The sequence below is a fragment of the Ambystoma mexicanum genome, chromosome 3q (genome assembly GCF_040938575.1).
Source record: "Ambystoma mexicanum isolate Mex_15411 chromosome 3q, UKY_AmexF1_1, whole genome shotgun sequence".
NCBI classification, from domain to species: domain Eukaryota; kingdom Metazoa; phylum Chordata; class Amphibia; order Caudata; family Ambystomatidae; genus Ambystoma; species Ambystoma mexicanum.
In genome coordinates, this window is record NC_090926.1 from 1,040,325,020 (window position 1) to 1,040,343,603 (window position 18,584).

The 18,584-nt window shown below is 47.0% G+C and overlaps 1 protein-coding gene across 5 annotated transcripts in view; it reads left to right on the top strand.

Annotated features, from left to right (window-relative positions):
* Window positions 1–18,584, top strand: part of USP36 (ubiquitin specific peptidase 36) — a 1,150,746-nt gene that overhangs the window by 804,470 nt on the left and 327,692 nt on the right. For 4 of the 5 annotated variants that reach the window (XR_011305183.1, XM_069655231.1, XM_069655234.1 and 1 more), the window contains one exon: window positions 7,767–7,984. Coding sequence is in view for 4 of the 5 variants with exons in the window: in XM_069655231.1 (XP_069511332.1) it covers window positions 7,767–7,984 (218 nt within the window). In the remaining variant the exon portion in view is untranslated. The remainder of the gene's footprint in view (window positions 1–7,766; window positions 7,985–18,584) is intronic. The other variant, XM_069655233.1, reaches the window with a different exon arrangement.

The following is an 18,584-nucleotide window of genomic DNA, read 5'->3' on the forward strand; positions in this document are numbered from 1 at the left end:
GCCCAGATGGATAGCTTTTGGAGCAGGTGCGAGGCAAACACTTTCCCAAGCGGATCAAGCAGGGCAATAGGGCAGTAGTTATTTGGTGATTTTCTATCATCCTGCTTGAAGATGGGGACAAGAATTGCCGTTTGCCACGTTCGCAGTATAGCATTTAATTCGGAGATCAAACTGAACAGTTGCATACAAAGTTTCGTCCAGTGTTGGGGATTCTGTTTGATGAGCGCATTTGATAGCCCATCAGGGCTAGGTGCACGAGACATGTTTAGCTTTGATATTATTCCAGCAATGTCCTCTTCAGTATATTCAAGTGTCCATCTATCTGGATACTTCGCCAAATCCACCTTCGAGTTAGAATCTCGTATTTTATATAATTCAGAAAAGTGGGATATCCATTTTGATTCGGGGACGTTTGAGGTTAGTCAATCGTTGGAACTGTCACGTTGATTTAAGATGTTCCATACATTTCTGGTATTCTCAAGGCTTCAAGCATTTTTTCTGGATCCTGTTGAACTAACAATCTGTTGTTTTTAGTCCAATTTGTGTACTTGTATTTCTCTCTCTTGATCAGCAGTTGCTTATTTCCCTCTTGACTTTGGATAATTGTTTTGATGCTCCTATGCATTTCTTCTTTCTTCTCTTTTTGCTGGGGGTTGTAACTGTGGAGATGTTGCAAGTGTGGATTACTCTTGCAGGCCCTTTTTCGGTGGAAAGATTTAAGGAGCCATTCATAGTTTAGCTTACCAATTCCAATCTGTTGCGTTACAAGGAAAGTTTCGGGAAGTAAGCCTATCTGGTTGGTATTTAGACGCAGTCTCATTCGACTGCCGTCTAGTTCAACTCGGGGAGGGGGTGTGGGGGGGTGGAACGACAGTTTTGTTTGTTTTTGCTATATTGTTGCCCAAGTTAAATGCTGCATCCAATGGTCACTTTTGTTGGAGTAGATAGTATCAATTTTCATAAGGTTTCCTTTAATCTCTTGGGAGACGTACATATAATAAATGATTGCGGCAGAAGGGCCTCTCGACCAGGTCGGCTGGAGTTCCCCTTTAATGTTCAGCGGGTTAGTTACAAGTGAGAGATGCCGTCAATCCATCTTTTTAGTCCAGCGTCTTGCCCTAGGAATAAGAGCTTTCATCTAGTTTTTTCCTTTGGCGATCATATAGTTGTATATTTAGGTCGCCACATATAATGAATTCTGTGTTTTGAAAGTGGTCCATGGCATCGTCAATAGCCGTAAATATGGCATCTATAAAGACCTTGTCATTTATCGCAGATGGGTTCCAATACAAGTTCACAATTGTCAGGGTCTTTTTGGCCGTTGGAAAGACTCCATCTGGTTCGGCATCAAGAGTCATAGGTTGATAGCTCAAGGTCGTAGTTTGAATCCAAGGGTTCACATTTCTGTTATCCATGATTTCAACATTCGCGTCAACTCTTATCAAAGTCAGGTGGCCTGCCGCGGGGTGACCTTTCTGTCCTTGTAACGCTGGGCTCATAAAAGTGAGGGAATTTTCACAAACCGGTTGTCGCGTGAGCCATGTCTCTTGGAGACAGATTATCTGAAAGCAGTTGAAGATTGATTGGTTCTGACGGTAATGTGAGTGACCTCATGAATTCCACAAGCCCAAAGCTATCTCGTAGCCTCTCTCGCAAGTTGGTTGTTAATAGGCTGAGGTACTAGCTTCAGGTCGTGACGTTTCTACGTAATCCATGTCTCTCCAAATCGGAGTTTTGGAGGACTGTATTCTCAGTTTTTGTTCATGTGAGTAATTACTCCATTTTCTCGTGTTCTTTATGTGGTGAGCATAGACTTGTATTTTCATCTTCCCTTGCTACTTAGTTTGAGCCATGAGCTCATTCGTGTTGCCATCTCCTACCAGACTCGGTGCCGACTGCGTCGTGCTCAACATGTTGTGTGCAGCGGAAGCCAAGTGGATTTAGTAGGTTGTCATGTCTCAGAATATTTTTCATTACTGCTCTCTCATGAAAGTCCACCCATACATCGTCCAAGGCATAATCTTCAAGGAACTGTACTAGCTTTATGTCATGGGAGCATATGGAATTCAACTGTGGGATCGCACGAAATCGGCGGATTATGTTCGCCCTGTTTAGGATCAGCCCTTCATTATCTTCAGATGTTCGTTGTATCTGTATTCTATTCTCCATTTGTTTCTTCCTAGGATCAGTGAATTTGGGCCTTGCCAATAATGTTCCTTTTTAGTTTCTTAGTCGGGTTTGGTTGCTTAGTGCTATTAGCCAAGGTAGGCTCCAAAGTTGAATTTTCATCGTTGGAAGATAAGTCGATGGCTTCTGATTGGTTACCATGGGTACTGTCTAGGTTGCCATTGGATACATCCTCACACGAGTAATCTGCCGAGGGGCTTTGGAACTCGTCCTCTTCACAAGACAGGTGACTCGCTATCGCTTCATCCAGATCATTCTCATCGTATTGGTCAATGACTATCGGAGAGCTCAAGTTTGGCTCATTTCTACTTGTCGGTGATTGGAATGTCTCATTATCATTAACCTCTTGGGATGAAGGTTTCTGGACAATTGGCACTGGTTTTGGCACCATCTGCGATAATCCTATCGGCTTTGTTGAGGTCGGGAGGATGTCATGTGGTGGTTCTAATAGATTGTCTTCTTTTGCTGTTTTTTAGAATCCTTCAGTGGGAGGGTCAAGTTTCTCAAACGCTATTGAGCCTTTTTGATTCTTTTTGGATTTAGGCTTGGGCTCTTGTTTCTGATTCACCTTTTTGTTTTGTCCTGGGTTCACCTCAGAAATGTTGTAGTTTCCTTTCCGGGATTTACTTTCATCTGCCTGGGGTGATTTTATAATAAAGCCACAAACACCTGCACATCCCTGTACCTTGAATTGAAAGTTGCCCCAGCTCAATCAAATGTTTGGACACAAGATAACAATTGTAAAACTGATCCCTAAAGAATTATTTTGTGGCTTAGTCTTTCCTTCCAATTTTTAGAAAACCTAATCTCCAAAACTAGGACGATTTTCAGTTTATGAAAAGTTATAAGTGGCAAACAAGAATACTGACAATAACGTATTGACATTTTTGTTTAATTTATGCAATACAAGCAAAGACCTTAGAACTTGGGTGGCAATATAGGGCTGATTAAGTGGGCCTATTGCCTAAATTAAAGCTCAAATAGGCAAAGGGATTAACTATTTACGAGGTGTAGAATCAAATTTTTAGCTGACATTTAAAGCCTGGGTGAATGTGTCAAATTCAAAGAATTTTGTTTTCAAGGTCATTGGGCCTCTTACAAGGTCGGTGTTGGAACCCGCCGGTAGGTGGCGGGCTACTGCCGACCCTGTAACACTGTTTCCGTCGCCTGACATCCCAGTGCCACCAGGATATCATGGCAAGCGGTGGAACATTAAATACCCATTCCCTTGAAGTCCAATGGGAAAGAACAATGGTTGATAATTCAGTGGGGTTCAATCTATCACCTTTTTTATATGTAGGTACTGTAAATGATAGGGGTAATGTTAGCGGTTTTAATTGTATCAAAATAGGTAGAAAAAATTGTCCACCCCCCCCCTCCCCCCCAAATCTCTGGATTACCCCTTAATGTTACGTTTGAAAAATCCATCCGGCCTGCAGCATGCAGCCTTTTGGATGTTTTAATTATGTTGGCTAGTTCCATATGGTCCAAACATATTGTCTAAGTTTTCAAGTTTCTCCATAAACACTGTTCCAAGCAATCCCCTATTTGGGCATACACGTGCAAAAGATATTGCCCCTAAACCTCTGCTACAATCAGGTTTGGCTGTCTGTCACTAATAGAACACCAGACACTGAAAGTAAAATTCCTTGTAATTACTTGAAACATCTGCTGGCTGTCTTGTTGACCATGCAGTATTTATTGGAAATCATCCAATTGTTAAATCTCTGCTCCAACTGCCTCTTATGAAGGGCATATTCGTCTAAAAGGCAGATATGTATACCTGCCAAGGCAACGCAAACTGACAGTCAGGATTTGACTTTACTGCAGAGTCAAGGGAATGTCTTTGTTTTGATACATTGTCCCACTTAAGATTTAATTTGCAATCTAAGCTCAAGGTTGTCTTTTTCTCGAAAAGAAATAAAGAAGGTATTTGGAGAAAAGGAGAGTTCTCTGTGTGTTCAATATGGAGTTCCAGAAAGTTCTAAGCTGAACGTGAAATTTCCTCACAGCAAAGAAAGACCAAGCAATTCTCATACGCATTTAATTGGGAACTAAGCCACACACTCAAGTAACATATTCCTATGCCATGCATCAAACTTGAAAACTAAGTATGCATGATCACTTTGGTTTGTGGCAATAACGTTCTATGTTGAACATAAAAACAGATTTTATCATGAAAATATGATCGATGGTTGACATAAGACTCCTGATGCCAGGTTGGGCTAACGGGGCTGTCCCCAGAAAAGTTCACATTCAACATGAATAGGTCCAATGCGTTAATCCAAGCCAATGGTAACCCTTTGCGGATTGATCCCCAGATTTAAGATCAGAAAGGGCCTGAAGATTATCATCAAAATTGATCAAATTTCTACAAGTACAATTCAAATCCACTTCTCAAAGAATATCAGATTTAACTTCTTTGCACCTTAATGGTACAACCTTGCTCAATGAATCTAAAAACACAAATTCATCTATTCTTATATTTAAAGTACACGTTTATCAATAGCAAGTCCTTAATAAGAATTGCCATTCCACAAATGTTTTACCTATAACAAACCCTCAATCTCGTTTTGCCAAATTTATGTTTTCGCTTTAAGTCTCCAAAATCCCCTCTGAGATTTTTTTGTCGGTGAACTAGGTTTCCATCTTAAATTGCATAATCTAGCAGTCGTACTCCCTATAACTAGAATTATCTTAAAACTAGTCTGTATTGCAAATGCCCTCTGATATGACAAAGTTTTATGGACCCTAGACTTCAAAGACAGAAGGGTCAATGAGGAGGATCTAAAGATGATAGCTGTGCCATATCACCTCTACCTGAGGTTTATAACGTCAACAGAAGCCAGGACCAATCATGATCTGAATTAAGACACTTCTGACCTTTGTAGTGTGACCATTCCTATCCTCTTGGCACCGTACATGCATCATCATTGAGCCAGGTTTTTACCAGTTAGCACCAGAGTACAATATGATAAATATTGCTACTCAAATGAGTCTCCGGGAGGTGGGTACCCTGTATTTTAAAGGGATTTCTTGTGTTTGTACGTGGGGGTGAGCAGAGTTTTGGCTTGGGAGTAGGGAATGGGTTATGGGCGTCTCTCCATAACAGAAAAGCTGGTTGAATCCAGGCCAACCAAAGTGCGTGGCCAAACTGCATAATTTCAAAAAAGTGAGAGGTGTCAGGAATTAAACTCAGACATGGTTTTGGATAAAGACTTTTTTTTAATAAACAGGGGTTAGGAAAATGCCTTGCTGTCACTGAACTGGTACGACGTCCTTTCATCGCCTGATTTTTCAAAGCCTGCCACTTCAACGAGCACTAATGTTCATCACATTTTTTAGGGGAGGTGGGAAAGGGCAGATAAGGGTTTGGGGGGTTAGGGAATAGATAAAATAGGTAGGGATGAGGGGCTTGGGAAGGGTCCCCACTCACGTGCTCCCCCCCCCTCAAATTTTTAAATACATTTGATGAACATTTCCACGTTGAAATGCCATGCTTTGAAAATTCTGGCGATGAAATGACCTGGCACCCCCTGAACTAGAGGGGCTTTCCTACCTGAACTCAAAACAAACTATATATCTGTCTGTGTCAGAATGCCCAAAACAAAACAGCCCTGTGTCCAAAGTACTGTTCCGACCTTTGCATTCTAAGGAAATTAATTCTAAAGTGAAAAGGAGAATGTTGTTGGCCTTCAGTGTTCTGGAAATGTTCATATGTGAAAAGGAAATGGGTAACTCCTGCAAAATGTCTCTCAAGGATATGGTTCCTTGCACCAGAGGGTGCCTCCCTGCCCTTGGATTCTTCTTCGCGTTTTCTTTCAGATAGGTTCTCGTATTTCTTCTTTGTCAATACCAAAATCAGACACCACTTTCGTTGGCCTTTGTTTTGGTCATGATACCTGGTGTGCTCGCCCGCTAGTGTTTTTTTGCTCTTATATTCACGCACTTGTAATTGCCTGGTATCACCAGGGGTCAGGATCAGGAAGTAGCTGCCATCCCCTGAGCACACATGTGGTAGTCACCGGAAACTAGTGAGGACTCCATCAGATTCATCACAAAAGGCTTTCAAAAGGTGTAAAACCACCAGGAATGTATGTGGAAGCTACATTGCATTACAATTGAAGTGCCAGATAATTGCTTCTCTCGTGTTGGAGAGGGGGTGGTGCCACAACTATTTGAATGCCTTGGTTTTAGATTGATGCATATTTGGGGCAGTAGCCCTAGTTGTATACTGCCCTTAGTTGGGGTTGCTTGGCTGGATGCCTTGGGAAAGCTGCACTAGAGGGAGTTTTGTTGTCATGTGGCTGTCATCCAGTGGGGTTGCAGCTGTGTGATCTTCCAAGTTGGGTTCTTCTAAAATAGTGTTCCTAAATTGGATGTTGGTTATTAGTTTGGCCATGTGTTGGCCGTTCATATGGTGGTGACAGCTTGGCGCAGCTTTTTGCAGAGTAAGGGTGTGTCTACTGTGACACTTTGTAGAGTTTTATTTCAATATTTGCAATTATGCATTGCATACTGTAATGTGTGAATCATCATGTTTTAGTTCTACTTTCAGGACCTTTGCCTATGCAGACTCCATTTCATGCATATGCGACAGCCTTTGCGCAGGACTTTCTCAGGAGGATAACTCGGGTGCAATGCGCTTGCCTTGGAAGCAAGCCTATGCGGAGCAACACAGGTTCGATCCCTCCGCGGTTAGAAACCTCTGGGTATTAAGCACATGATAAATAACCAATTACAATGACTTTATGCCCCATAATAAATGCTGAACGCCTCTTGAACATATACCCAATGAGGCCTGGTTTGCTTCTGAACCTTCAGCTTGCCTCTGCTCTACATTCTATAATAGCTGCTTTATAGCATTGGTGTGCTTTCTGCACCCATAGTTTTAGCTATCAAGCAGTTCCCCATTTGAGACTGTGCAGCAGTGCTGCCTTAATGTAGCCTTCTGTAAATAGTTATCAGCAACCTTCTATAAATGAGCTCCAGTTGCTGCTTTATTTCAAGCACTGCTGCTGGAGGCCACCAATGTGGCATCGACCCATAGACCACCTCTCGCCTTCCCCTCTCTTCTGCACAGACCAGATTATGGCTGACCTCACAAAGCAGTAAATCTGTTCGAAGATAACCTCACCATGATCTAAAACCATGGCTTAGCATGTGGTGTTCTGGTTCCCTTTTGATCTTTCAAGCTGCCTAAAATGTTTTTCCTTGACACCAAGATCCACAGTTACAATTATTGGGAGCAGGGAAAAGAAGCCCAGCTTCTGTCGTTATGTGCATCTTTAAATGGGGACTACAAGCTGTGTTTCACAGAGCTCTCAAGTTATCTGTGCCCATGCCTGAGAAAGCAATCCATTGATGTCGTTGCTTGGAATTCTGTGACTTGTCGCTTTTATATATTCCAAATGGGAAATAAAAGGGAATACCCAGAATCTAAAGGGGGCGGTCGGGGTGGGGGGGCAGGGCTGAGCATCCTTCTCAGGCGTGGCCACAGAGAACTATGGGTAGGAAAGCTGTGTGCAACTTCATTTGAATGCAGCAGTATTGACTTTCTCTTTTTTCTAAATCTAAAGTAGCAACTCCATCACCTCAGAAGATGCCCTCCTGGAGTGTAGAAGGAGGAAGAAGAAGAAAAGGCAGAAGGACCCAGATTCTGAGGCAGGAGAGCTGTATCCCGAGGGATGTAAGAAGAGAGAAAGTGATGCCTGCAGTCTGACGTCAGACAGAGGAAACTCTGACCAGCCTAAACAGAGCACCACTGCTGGCCAGGGAAGCGGAGGTACTGCGGAAGGTGTGTGAGGATGCCACATGCTGATGTATTGGGTGGAAACATGATGTGACTTATACTAATGGATTGGTCTCCTGGTGCCAGTTTTTAGCATGGGCTAGTGGAGTATGAACACACTGAACAGATGCTGGCTTTTGGAGTTGCGCCTGTTAAGCTGCCGAGATAATAAGTATAGATGTGATGGTGTGCTGAATCGAATGGCGTCTGATGTGTTGATGACTTCATTTGTATATCACTGGTAGGTGGACTGAGGTGTGTACCTGCTATTCAAAAACGTATCTATTTAAAAAAGAAAAATTCTGTTTTTTTAATCATGTTCTTCTTGGTGGATCTGTCCCAATGTAGTGGAGGTGCGCGTGTTATCTATCACGAGTAAGATGGATGGCATTAAATTCAATCTAGGCTATTTTTGCAGTAACACCAGGATTTGCAACTGGCATAGTTCTTTGGATATTAGCCATTTATGGTTGCTTTTGTCAACGTTTGGATGTTTTTCCCTCTCGCATGAATTAAATTGCTACACTTTGGATGGATTGGAGTTTCTAATATGCAGTGTATTGCATTGGTCTAGAACAGCTGAAATAAAATGGGATACTGTTTTGGGGAATGTTGGTGAGGAACATTTTTGGTTTTCTTTTTGCTAGTGGTAATCCCGCGGTCAGTTTACTGGCTTTTTGGTTAAGTCACAGATAGCGTCAAGAAAACGCCAATCTCAAAGATACTTGAATGGTTTTTATTGAAAGGTTTGAGAGGGGCTTACTAAGGGATGTCTCTCTCTTCTCACTCTCTGCTCTTTCATTAGCTTTTCCCTCCCCAACCCAGGTGTCCATAAATCCCTAGATAGTCAATAGAGATGTGTAGCCCCCACTATCTTTTAGCTGACTGACTACTGGTGATGGCCTAAAGGCAAACAATTTATGTAGCCGTCTCCATTTAGCCTATGCAGGGATCCTACAAGAATAACAATGGTTTTCTTAAATTGAAAAGGTGCCTTCTAATTACCCATGATCTACTTGCTCTTCCCTCTCATCCCCTCATTCATAGCCCTGATCTTCCTTCTTCTCTCCTCCTTTTCCTCCCACAGTCTCTCTTGCCAGTCCAATATTCTCTCCTACCCTCTGCTCTAGTTGCTACTTCACCCCTCCCCTCCTACTGCTCTCTACTACTCACCTCAAACATCTTTCCCCACAGTCACTCTCCTAGTCACCTTTCCCAATCACAATCACTTGCACCCCAAATTCTCCTTTGGTTTCATTCACTCACCTTACGTGCACTCCCAAGTACCAATTGCACTCAGCAACAAATTAATCACCTTGCAACCACTCTCTGTATCTTGGTCTGCATTCTTCTCCTTTCTTGACCTCAGCCAAACAACCACATTCTCGATCTTTCCACCCCTTCTATTTGTTTTCCCCCCTCAGCTGGTTCCCCAGGCCAATTCCTGGAGTGGGTTACAAATATCAGAAAACATATAACTGACTTTTAGCCCTGCCCCATGTCGTAGGTGGGTCAGCCGGCGTTTGGTAATGGGGGGGTCGCTAAAAGCAGTCAATTTCACAGTTCGTATCCTGTATCGTACATTGCAAGTTTGGTGTGTGTGTGGCATTCCACATCTGTTCTGCGTTTCGCTCTCAGGTGAGCTGCAGGCTCTGGTCTTTACCGCTAAGAATCCTATTACTTGTGGTCCTAGGGGAAAAAGAAAGGACACTGCCAAGAACATTGCAGAGTTGGTATGGGGCAAGTGGCAATTTGTCCCTTCTACCAGTGCCTGACTAAATGATCGGAGACTGGAGTCTTTCCAACTCCCACACCTCACCTGTAGGGCAGGAGTTGCTCTTGCAAGTACCCTGGTACATGTTGACGAGGTCAGATCCCTCAACCGGTCAGTTATTTAACTTATATTTGACGCCAGTAAGTCATTTTCCAAAGTCTCGCTAAAGGCTGTTAGGGAGATTTATCATTTTTATGCTTCTTCCCCTCTCCTAGTTAGTGAGACCCCCAGCACTTTTTGCTCGACTTCTGGACCTTTTTCTTTCAATCTTGAAAGAGTGGAGCCTTTTTCCACCCATTCATTCTTGTGGGCTCAGTCTTTTGGAACTCTATTCTTTGTATTCTACCTGCATGGTAGAATACATGTCTGTCTGTCTGCTCCATAGCTCTTAAAGGCATCTGTGTTTTACTACTGTAGCACACAGCTCGTTATGCGCAGTGTTTGCTGAGGACCCTTAAGGCCCCACCTTTAACATTCCTTTTCTATATCCTCGAGTAACTGCAGTTCTTAAGGTATCTCTCCCAAAAATCTATAGTCTGAGAGATTGGCACACAGCACCTTCAGTGGAGTGCCAAAGGGATACCTAGTATCGTCCTTCTTTCTTCTCCTGTGACTTTTTAGTCACATAGACAAACTCCTAGTTATGGCTGGTGGCAGTGGATGTGTTATACCAACTATTGTGTAATTTGTGTACCGCAGGCTATGTCCATAGCCTCGGTAGTGCCCAATAGAGGGGCATCCAAGTACCAACTTGGGGCCTCCCTTCTTTTTTAGCCATTATTAGCGTGGTAGTCCTTTGTTAGTCCTTCTTGTAAGGGAGAATTCTCAGATATTTGCCAATTCCCTCTACCTTAGAGACAGCCAGCAATGTTGCTGGATTTTGAGGACTTGATTTTTTATTAACCTGGTGAGAGTAAGACTCATTATTTTTATTTATTTATTTATTTCCACTCTCTCATGTAATTTAATGTGATTTTGTACTGTTTCTTTTGGTTGTGGAGTCTGACAAACTCCATAGGCATCATCTTTTAAATTGTGTTGCACAGCACCGTCAGTGCAGTGACACAGGGAAGTCTTTCAGATTTCCAAAAGGTTTAAATGCCTGCTCTAGAATAAACTGCTGTTTCGGAGAGTGAAATTTACTTTACTTCCATTTCTAACTTTCTAGACCCTCATGCTGGAGGGGTTACCTAGTATCCCTTTTGTCTAGCGTCTCATGTAACATTTAAATGTAACTTTTTCCTCGATGAATGGCTGTGGCAGTGGTTTACTTTTACTACCATTATGGGTTTTTACTGTGGCTGCGTTCGCAGCCACGGTAAAACACCCAAGGGTGCCGTTTTTGTTAAAATGGCCCCGGTCTTCTTTTTTCGCCATTATTTTGTGGAAAGGTCCTTCTTGAGATTTACTCTGCGTGCCAACCCAGGTTTGGTCCCTTTGTTCGTCCTTGCTTTGGTGGGATTCACGAGTGAAGCCCACCTCTGGCTCCAGGGTGTCTGGCGGGAGCAGGAAGTGAGGGATGTGCCCGAAACTCCCTGTGCTTAGTCTCCTAGGAGACCCAGATGCACTCTGTGGTGATTGGCCAGCTGGCTGTCCGGCAAGGACAGCCACCCTGCTGGGTGACTGACAGCTCAGCTGGAATGAATGGGACCAAGCTGCATAAAAGATGAGGCTTTTTGGCTTGGAAGGCAGAGTCGACCACTGGACGAAGGAATCCAAAGAAAACTTTAAGACACCTGCTGCAACTCCTGGACCGTTGGTTTGTGTTAGGTAAGATTTACACAGAACTGGTAAATCTTCCTGACCTGGGTCAACCCCAGAACCTTATGCTTTACTAGTGGGATATTTTTCCTTAATACCTCAGTGAGTGGGAACCTTTTTCCACACTCACATAATATTTAACTCTTTTTATAGGTGTCATTTTTAAGACTCTCCATAGTGTCTTTTTAAAGTTATCCTCTTTAACAACTTATTGGCAATTAGTGCTTGTTGTTGCTGGGTTGCCCTATTGGCTCCCCTTTTAACTTTCTTTTGCCAACCTTGGGTGAACTACAGTTCCCAAGGGTAGAAAGGATCTTTGGATCCCTTTTACAATTTATTATATGAAACCAGCACACCCCACCTTATGTGGAGTGCTGGGGAAATACAAAGTATCCCCTTCTACATTAAAACTGTAACAATTCTGTTAGTGACAAGCTTACCTTCAATGGCTGGTGGCAGTGATACCTTGTATTCATTTGGTGCACCTTTACCGCGGGCTGTGTTCACAGCTGCAGTAAAGGCACCTAAGGGTGCACATTTTACCAAAAAGGCGCCTGTCTTCTTTTTTTGCCATTTTAGTGTTTCTTGTCATTTCTTGTTCCTTCCCCTGACATCCAGGGTGGGACATTCCTTTGTGTGATTTTCATCTTCGGCGGGAGTCCCCTGTACAGGCTCCAGTCTGTCTGTGAGAGCTGGAAGTGAGGGAGGAGTCCAAAGTCCTTTGTTTTACGCCTTGCTTGAATGGAGACAAATCCCAGTGCGGGGGCTAGCTGTCCTGATTGGACAACAAGACAGCCCCTTCTTGTAAAATGCGGGGAGAGAATGCAGTATTTGTGCTGTAGTTCATGATAAATACTGCGAAACTGGAAGCTGAAGAAAAGTCAACCACTGGAACCGAAACAGAAGAGGAAGATGAAGGAGAAGCGGCTGAAATGATTTCCAGCTACCGGAGAGCCTGCTGTGTAAACAGAGTCTGCTGTAGCCCTTCCTTCCAATCGACCTGGGGACTCTGAAAATGATGACCCCGACCCTGAGCCTGGTGAGACCCACTAGACTCAAGGAGACCTGCATTTTGAGCCATCCTATGCATGGCTGCGACCTGCATTGTTGCAATACCCCAATACCCTGGGACATCAAGCCATTGTGCGTTGCACGGTCTTCCGAATTCTGAATCTCGCTGAAACTTTGTAGGCGTCCTGGTGGATCTCCAGAGACACAAATCGAGTCCGAAAAGTCCCCTCAACAGAGTGCTGGACCTTTGTAACGACGAGAATTCAACTGTAATTTTCTGTCTTCTGTGCCACTTGAAAAGGCACCAAATGCGCAGAACCACATTTAGCCACGAGGGAAACCTTGCCTAGAGCCTTCATCGATCCCTGCTGCAAAGTTCCTTCCGAGGCCTTATCTTCAGTCACCACGACAAGGAATCCATTGACCGGGTGACCCTGAAGTCCTCCTACTGCTAAATCTTCTTCAATGCTGAGGTACTGTGTTGGCTTGGGTATGTACTTACCTTAAACCTGTTAAAATTTCTGTGTAGCTGTGGGTTGTTTCTGTGATGGGGAGGCCTCTCATCCAGTGCACCCAGTGCCACTGCTAGAATCCTGCTAGGGTGTCTTCTGCCAAGCCCCTGGACCCTCTTCTAACTCTAAAGTAAAGTACTTACCTGGTTGGCCAGTTTTCCTAAGGAACTCTGACTTCTCCAGCATGGAGTCTGGCATGGATTCACATGCTCATGAATATTCCCTGTCAGGCTGGAATCCTCAGTAAAAGAAAAATCAGTTTCATTTTAGGTTCTGAACTGTCTTTCTACTAATCACCAATCGCTGGTCTCTGGGTCTTACTGCCCCCAGCCAATGACGGCCCTCTACCTAAGCCCCTCCTCTTTCAGCCATCTTCAGATTTTTACCGCACATACAAGTGTTGGAAGTCCTCATGCTTTAGCTCTCGAGCTTTTACTGTGTGTTGCGTTTTCCAAAGAGTTTACTCTTTATTTTTCGGTCAAATCGAGCCTCAAGCTCCACGGTTTCATCTTCCGATTACAGGGACCCATTTCGGAAATTTCTACGCCCTTCAAGGGCGATTTTTATTTATTTATTTTCCGTAGAATTTAACTTCTTGGAGGATTCCAGAAGATTTTTAAGGCCTACCCCGCGTGGAGATGGCCCAAGACAAAGGAGACTCGATGCCCGTTGGATCCAAGTTGTTTAGGATCTACCCAGGATGTGGACTACAGAACGTCTTCAAGGAAGATGAGCACTCCCAGTGCCTCTACTGCCTTCACGCCGACAAGTTGCAGGTGGAGGAAGACTGTGCGTTCTGCAAGAATATGTCGGCCCGGACCATGAAGGACCATCGTACACGACTCGCTAGAGCCCAGCAGCAGGTGAGAAGAAGAAATACGAGCGGTCTTCTAAGACCTTTGAGGGCGCTCCGTCGACGGGGGCCCAACAGAAGGCAAAGCACTGCGAGTCCGCGGGCACCGGAAGCGCCGTTGGTTCGGGCTCCTCGGCTGCCAGGAAGGGCGCGATGTCACAGACGCCGTCAACCACGAGCCAACGCTCCATCTCCGGCTCGGGGAAAAGGAAGTCAGAGAACCCGGGTAAACTTCGGGAGAAGCCCCGGCTGCTCCCGACGGAGAAAGCCAAGAGGGAGCGGGGCAGTGACCCTCCCCCCCACGGTGAAGGCCTCAGACGCACCCAAGGTGGTGAAGGCCAGATTCACCCGGCTAAGGCCTCGATTGAGGGAGTTGTGGGCGGCCCTGGCAAAGCCTGCGGAGGCGACCCCAGTGGAGACGACTTCCAGGCCTAGAGTTTCCCTGCTGTCCTGGAGGGAATCTCCAGCCTATCGAAAAGACCCCTGTGAAACCCCATGAGGAGAAAGAGGAGGGGCCGAGGCAGCCCTAACGGACTCGGATACATCTTCTGAGGACGAGCAGTCTGTCGTCAAGGCAACCTTGGACAAGAGGTTCGAGGAGAGGGCCCGCGGGAAGGATCCCGATGAGGCGGACGTAGAGAGCGACGGTGGAGCTGACGAAGAATGGCAGATCGATGAGGAACTGGACACCACGTCTGCGCTCCCGTCGCAACCGTTGCCACTGCCGACAGACAGGCAGGATGACATTTTGCTGGCACTGCAAACCCTGTGCACCGAGATGAGGAAGAGGCTACCCTTGCCCCCAGTGGATGATCCAGCGGCGCCTGGACCATCGGGGAGTCCTCCACCCAAGCGGTGGCGAGTCCATCCTCCCCCACCCTTCCATCCTTCACCTCCACCCCCCACCCCACCGAGGGAGGAGACGGAGACAGCGGGGACGGCCGACGGGGGTGATGACGGAACGGATCTTCCATCACCCCGTCTCCGAGTTCCCCTCCCGACGAAATTGGCTCCTTTCACGCCATGATCGCCAGGGCATCTGAGCTTTTCCAGCTATGCCCCGAAGAGCAGAAGGAGGGGTTCCTCTACCAACAATGGGAGGCCAAGAGGAAGATCGTCCTCTCAGTCCTGTTACTAGACGACATCTGGGACAAAGGACGTTCCCTTCTGAATAACCCACCCACGGCCCCTGTGAAGAGGGACCGGTATGAGAAGTAGTACCGGGTCCCAGACTCCGTGCCTATGTGCCTCAGGGCACAGCCGTCCCCAGATTCGGTGGTCTCCGCGGCGGCCAAGAAGAAATCGGCTGGGGCGATGGCATCAACTTCCACTTCTCCACCGGACGGCGAGGGGATGAAGCTGGACGCCATGGGACAACGGCAGCGACGACCATCAAGGCAGCCAACGCCCTCGCGATCGTGGCCCGCTACGACAGGGAGCTGTGGTTTAAGATTGCTCCCCTCCTGGACTTCCTCCCAGACGAAAGCCCTGGAAATCCTGCAGGAAGATGAGGTGGCGTCAGACCACGCCATAACGGTGGCCATGGACATGGCCGACACCGGTTTTCGCAAGATGGGCCACAGCGTTTAGCTTTGCCGGCGCAGTTGGCTCAGGGCCACCGACTTCTGTCAGGACGTGCAGACCAGGGTACTGGACTTGCCCTTCGACGGAAACAACCTGTTTGGCAAGGCAGTGGACGAGTCACTGCAGGCCATCAAGGCGGACACCAAGACGGCCTGGGCCTTGGGCACTCCATCAGCAACTGCCGTCCTTTCGGACATCCGGAGGAAAGTCTCAGGGTGCCTCCAAAGGATTCTGCCGCAGCTCCTCGTCATACCGCCAGGCAGCCCGCTCTTCGCAGGAAGCCTACAGAGGCCGCAACAAGGCTGGTGGACAGTCATTGTCGCCAAGGGCCTCGACGAAGCAAGACTGAACCGGCTGTGATGTCAGGCCCCCACCTGAGCACCCCGGTGGGAGGCCGGCTGGCGAACTTTGTCGGAGTGTGGAAGTCCATCTCCACTGACCGTTGGGTGTTGTATGCCCTGACCCGGAAAAACAAGTGTCCCCATTTTCCACCAGTGGCCAGGAAGGAAAACCACATTCCACAGATGACGGACACCTCCCTGGAGGGATGGGGCGTGCACACTGGAGATCTCCACGCAAGAGGCCTTTGGTGCCCGGAGGAGAGGTCTCTACACTTCAACGTCCTGGAGATCCGGGCTGTGTTCTGGGACCTCAGATACTTCCTTCCGTCCCTCAAGGGCAAAGTGGTACGGGTCTTCACTGACAACACCACCACAATGTTCTACATCCTGAAGCAGGGGGGCACCAGATCCCCAGCTCTATCCAAGGAGGCGCAGGACCTTTGGCACTGGGCCATCGCCCAGGGGATGTTCCTGGTACCCTTCCACCTGGCAGGAGTAAAGAACACCGTCGTCGACTCACTCAGCAGGGAGCTGCGCTCGTGCCATGAGTGGGACCTCCGGCTTGATCAAGTGGATCTCCTATTCAGACGTTGGGACAATCCCCAGATAGATCTGTTCGCGACTGCAACGAACACCAAGTGCCGGTGGTTCGCCAGCAGGTTTCCCCAGCCGGGGAGCATGGGTGATGCATTCTCCTTCCCCTGGGACGGCCTGTTCCTCTATGCGTTGCCACCGTTGCTTCTGCGACTCATCAGTCAACTCAGATGGTCCCGGTGCAAGATGATCCTCGTCGCACCGGCGTGGCTGAGACAGATATGGTACCTGGACCTTCTGGACATGTCGGCGTCCCCTCCTGTCAAGCTTTTGATGGATGCAGATCTTCTCGCCAGGGAAGGAGGCGCGATCCTGCACCACGACCCAAGGTCGCTGAACGTGCAGGCCTGGCTCCTGCAGCACTAGAGTTCGGAGGCTACGATATCCCGGTGGACAGCAAGGAGGTACTTGCCAAGTCCAGGGCTTTCTCGACTCTGAAGTGCTATGGACATAAATGGAAGAGGTTGTCTGTCTGGTGCCGTGCACAGAAGATCAACCCTCTACGGTTTATGGCCCCTCAAGTGCTGCCGTACTTGCTGTCGCTGGCCAAGGCAGGGCTGGCGCATGCATCCATCCAAATTCATCTGGCGGCTATCTCACGCTACACCAGAACTCCGGGGCAGTCGTCGCACCGCCTGGTAAAGGAGATCATGAAAGGACTGTTCCGCTCGTTCCCGCCGGTGAAAGCTCCGGCCCCGGCGTGGAGCTCAATGTGGTGCTGACCAGGCTCATGGGCCCTCCATTCGAGCCTTTGCATTCGGTGCTGCAGAAGTTCCTATCGTGGAAGACAGCGTTTTTTGTGGCCGTCACCCCTGCACAACGAGTGGGAGAGATCCAGGCCCTCTCCTGTAAACCTCCATACCTGACATTCCACGAGACGAGGGGTAGTGTTGAGGACGCACCCCTCCTTCATGCCCAAGGTGCCATCAGACTTCATCTCAACCAGCCCTTGGTGTTACCTGTTTTCTTCCCGTCTCCTTTGTCGCCTGTTGAAAGGATTTTGCACTTGCTGGATGTAGCTAGAGTGCTGAAGTTCTATGTGAACCGCGCAAAGAGTTTTTGGAATACATAACAGCTGTTTGTGAACTTTGGCGCTTTCAACCAAAGGAAGGCACTCTCCAAGGCTTCCATTTCCAGATGGCTCTCCGGCAGCATCATGCACGGTCACCGGTTGGCAAACTGACCGTGGCCCGGCCGTCCGAGAGCCCATTCAACCACAGTGATCGCTGCTACTATGGCGTTCCTGTCTGGTGTGCCCCTGCTGGACATCTGCAGGGCTGCTACGTGGAGGTCGACGCACACCTTCATGAGATTCTTCTGTGTCGACCGGGATTCCAGGGAGGAGTCCAGAGACGGCCAGGCAGTGCTGCGCAACCTGTTCGCTTGAAGGTGAGCCTGGTGAGGAGGTAAGAGATGCTTAATGTTGAGTTGTTGAAATGCTTATTGTTGAGCCTTGCCACCTCCCGTGGTTGTGCATGTGTACTGCTATGTATTCTGTTATTCATGGTGAATCCATGACAGACCCCATGCTGGAGAAGGAAGAAGTTAATTACCTGTAACTGTTGTTCTCCAGCATGGGTCTGGCATGGATTCACATGCGAACCCTCCCTCCTACCCCTCTGCGGCTCATCTCTTGGTCCTACTGCCACTTTTCATGCTGCCAAATCTGAAGATGGCTGCCAGAGGAGGGGCTTAGGTAGAGGGCAGTCATTGGCTGGGAGCAGTATGATTCAGAGACCAGTGATTGGTTATTAGTAGAAAGACCGTTCAGAACCTAAACTGAAACTGTTTTTTTCTTTTACCGAGGATTCCCTGCCTGACGGGGAATATTCATGAGCATGTGAATCCATGCCAGACCAATGCTGGAGAACAACAGTTACAGGTAAATAACTTGTTCCTATGCTACTAAAGAACCTATCCCGACACTGCCTGTTGGATACTAGTCCTAGTGTCCCCCTTCTGCCACTGAGAACACTCATGCTCCAAGAATAAGGGAAAAGGGAAAGACTTTCAAGGGATTGGAACTTTTGCCTAGAAAAGAAAATAAGTGTTTAAAAGTTACTTACTTATAAATAGTTGGTTGGTAACTGTAACTCCAAGAGTGAACAGTTACACACTTACTGATCTTGAATGTGTGATGCACTATTATTAAAAGTACGGTTAACATCTATTCTTA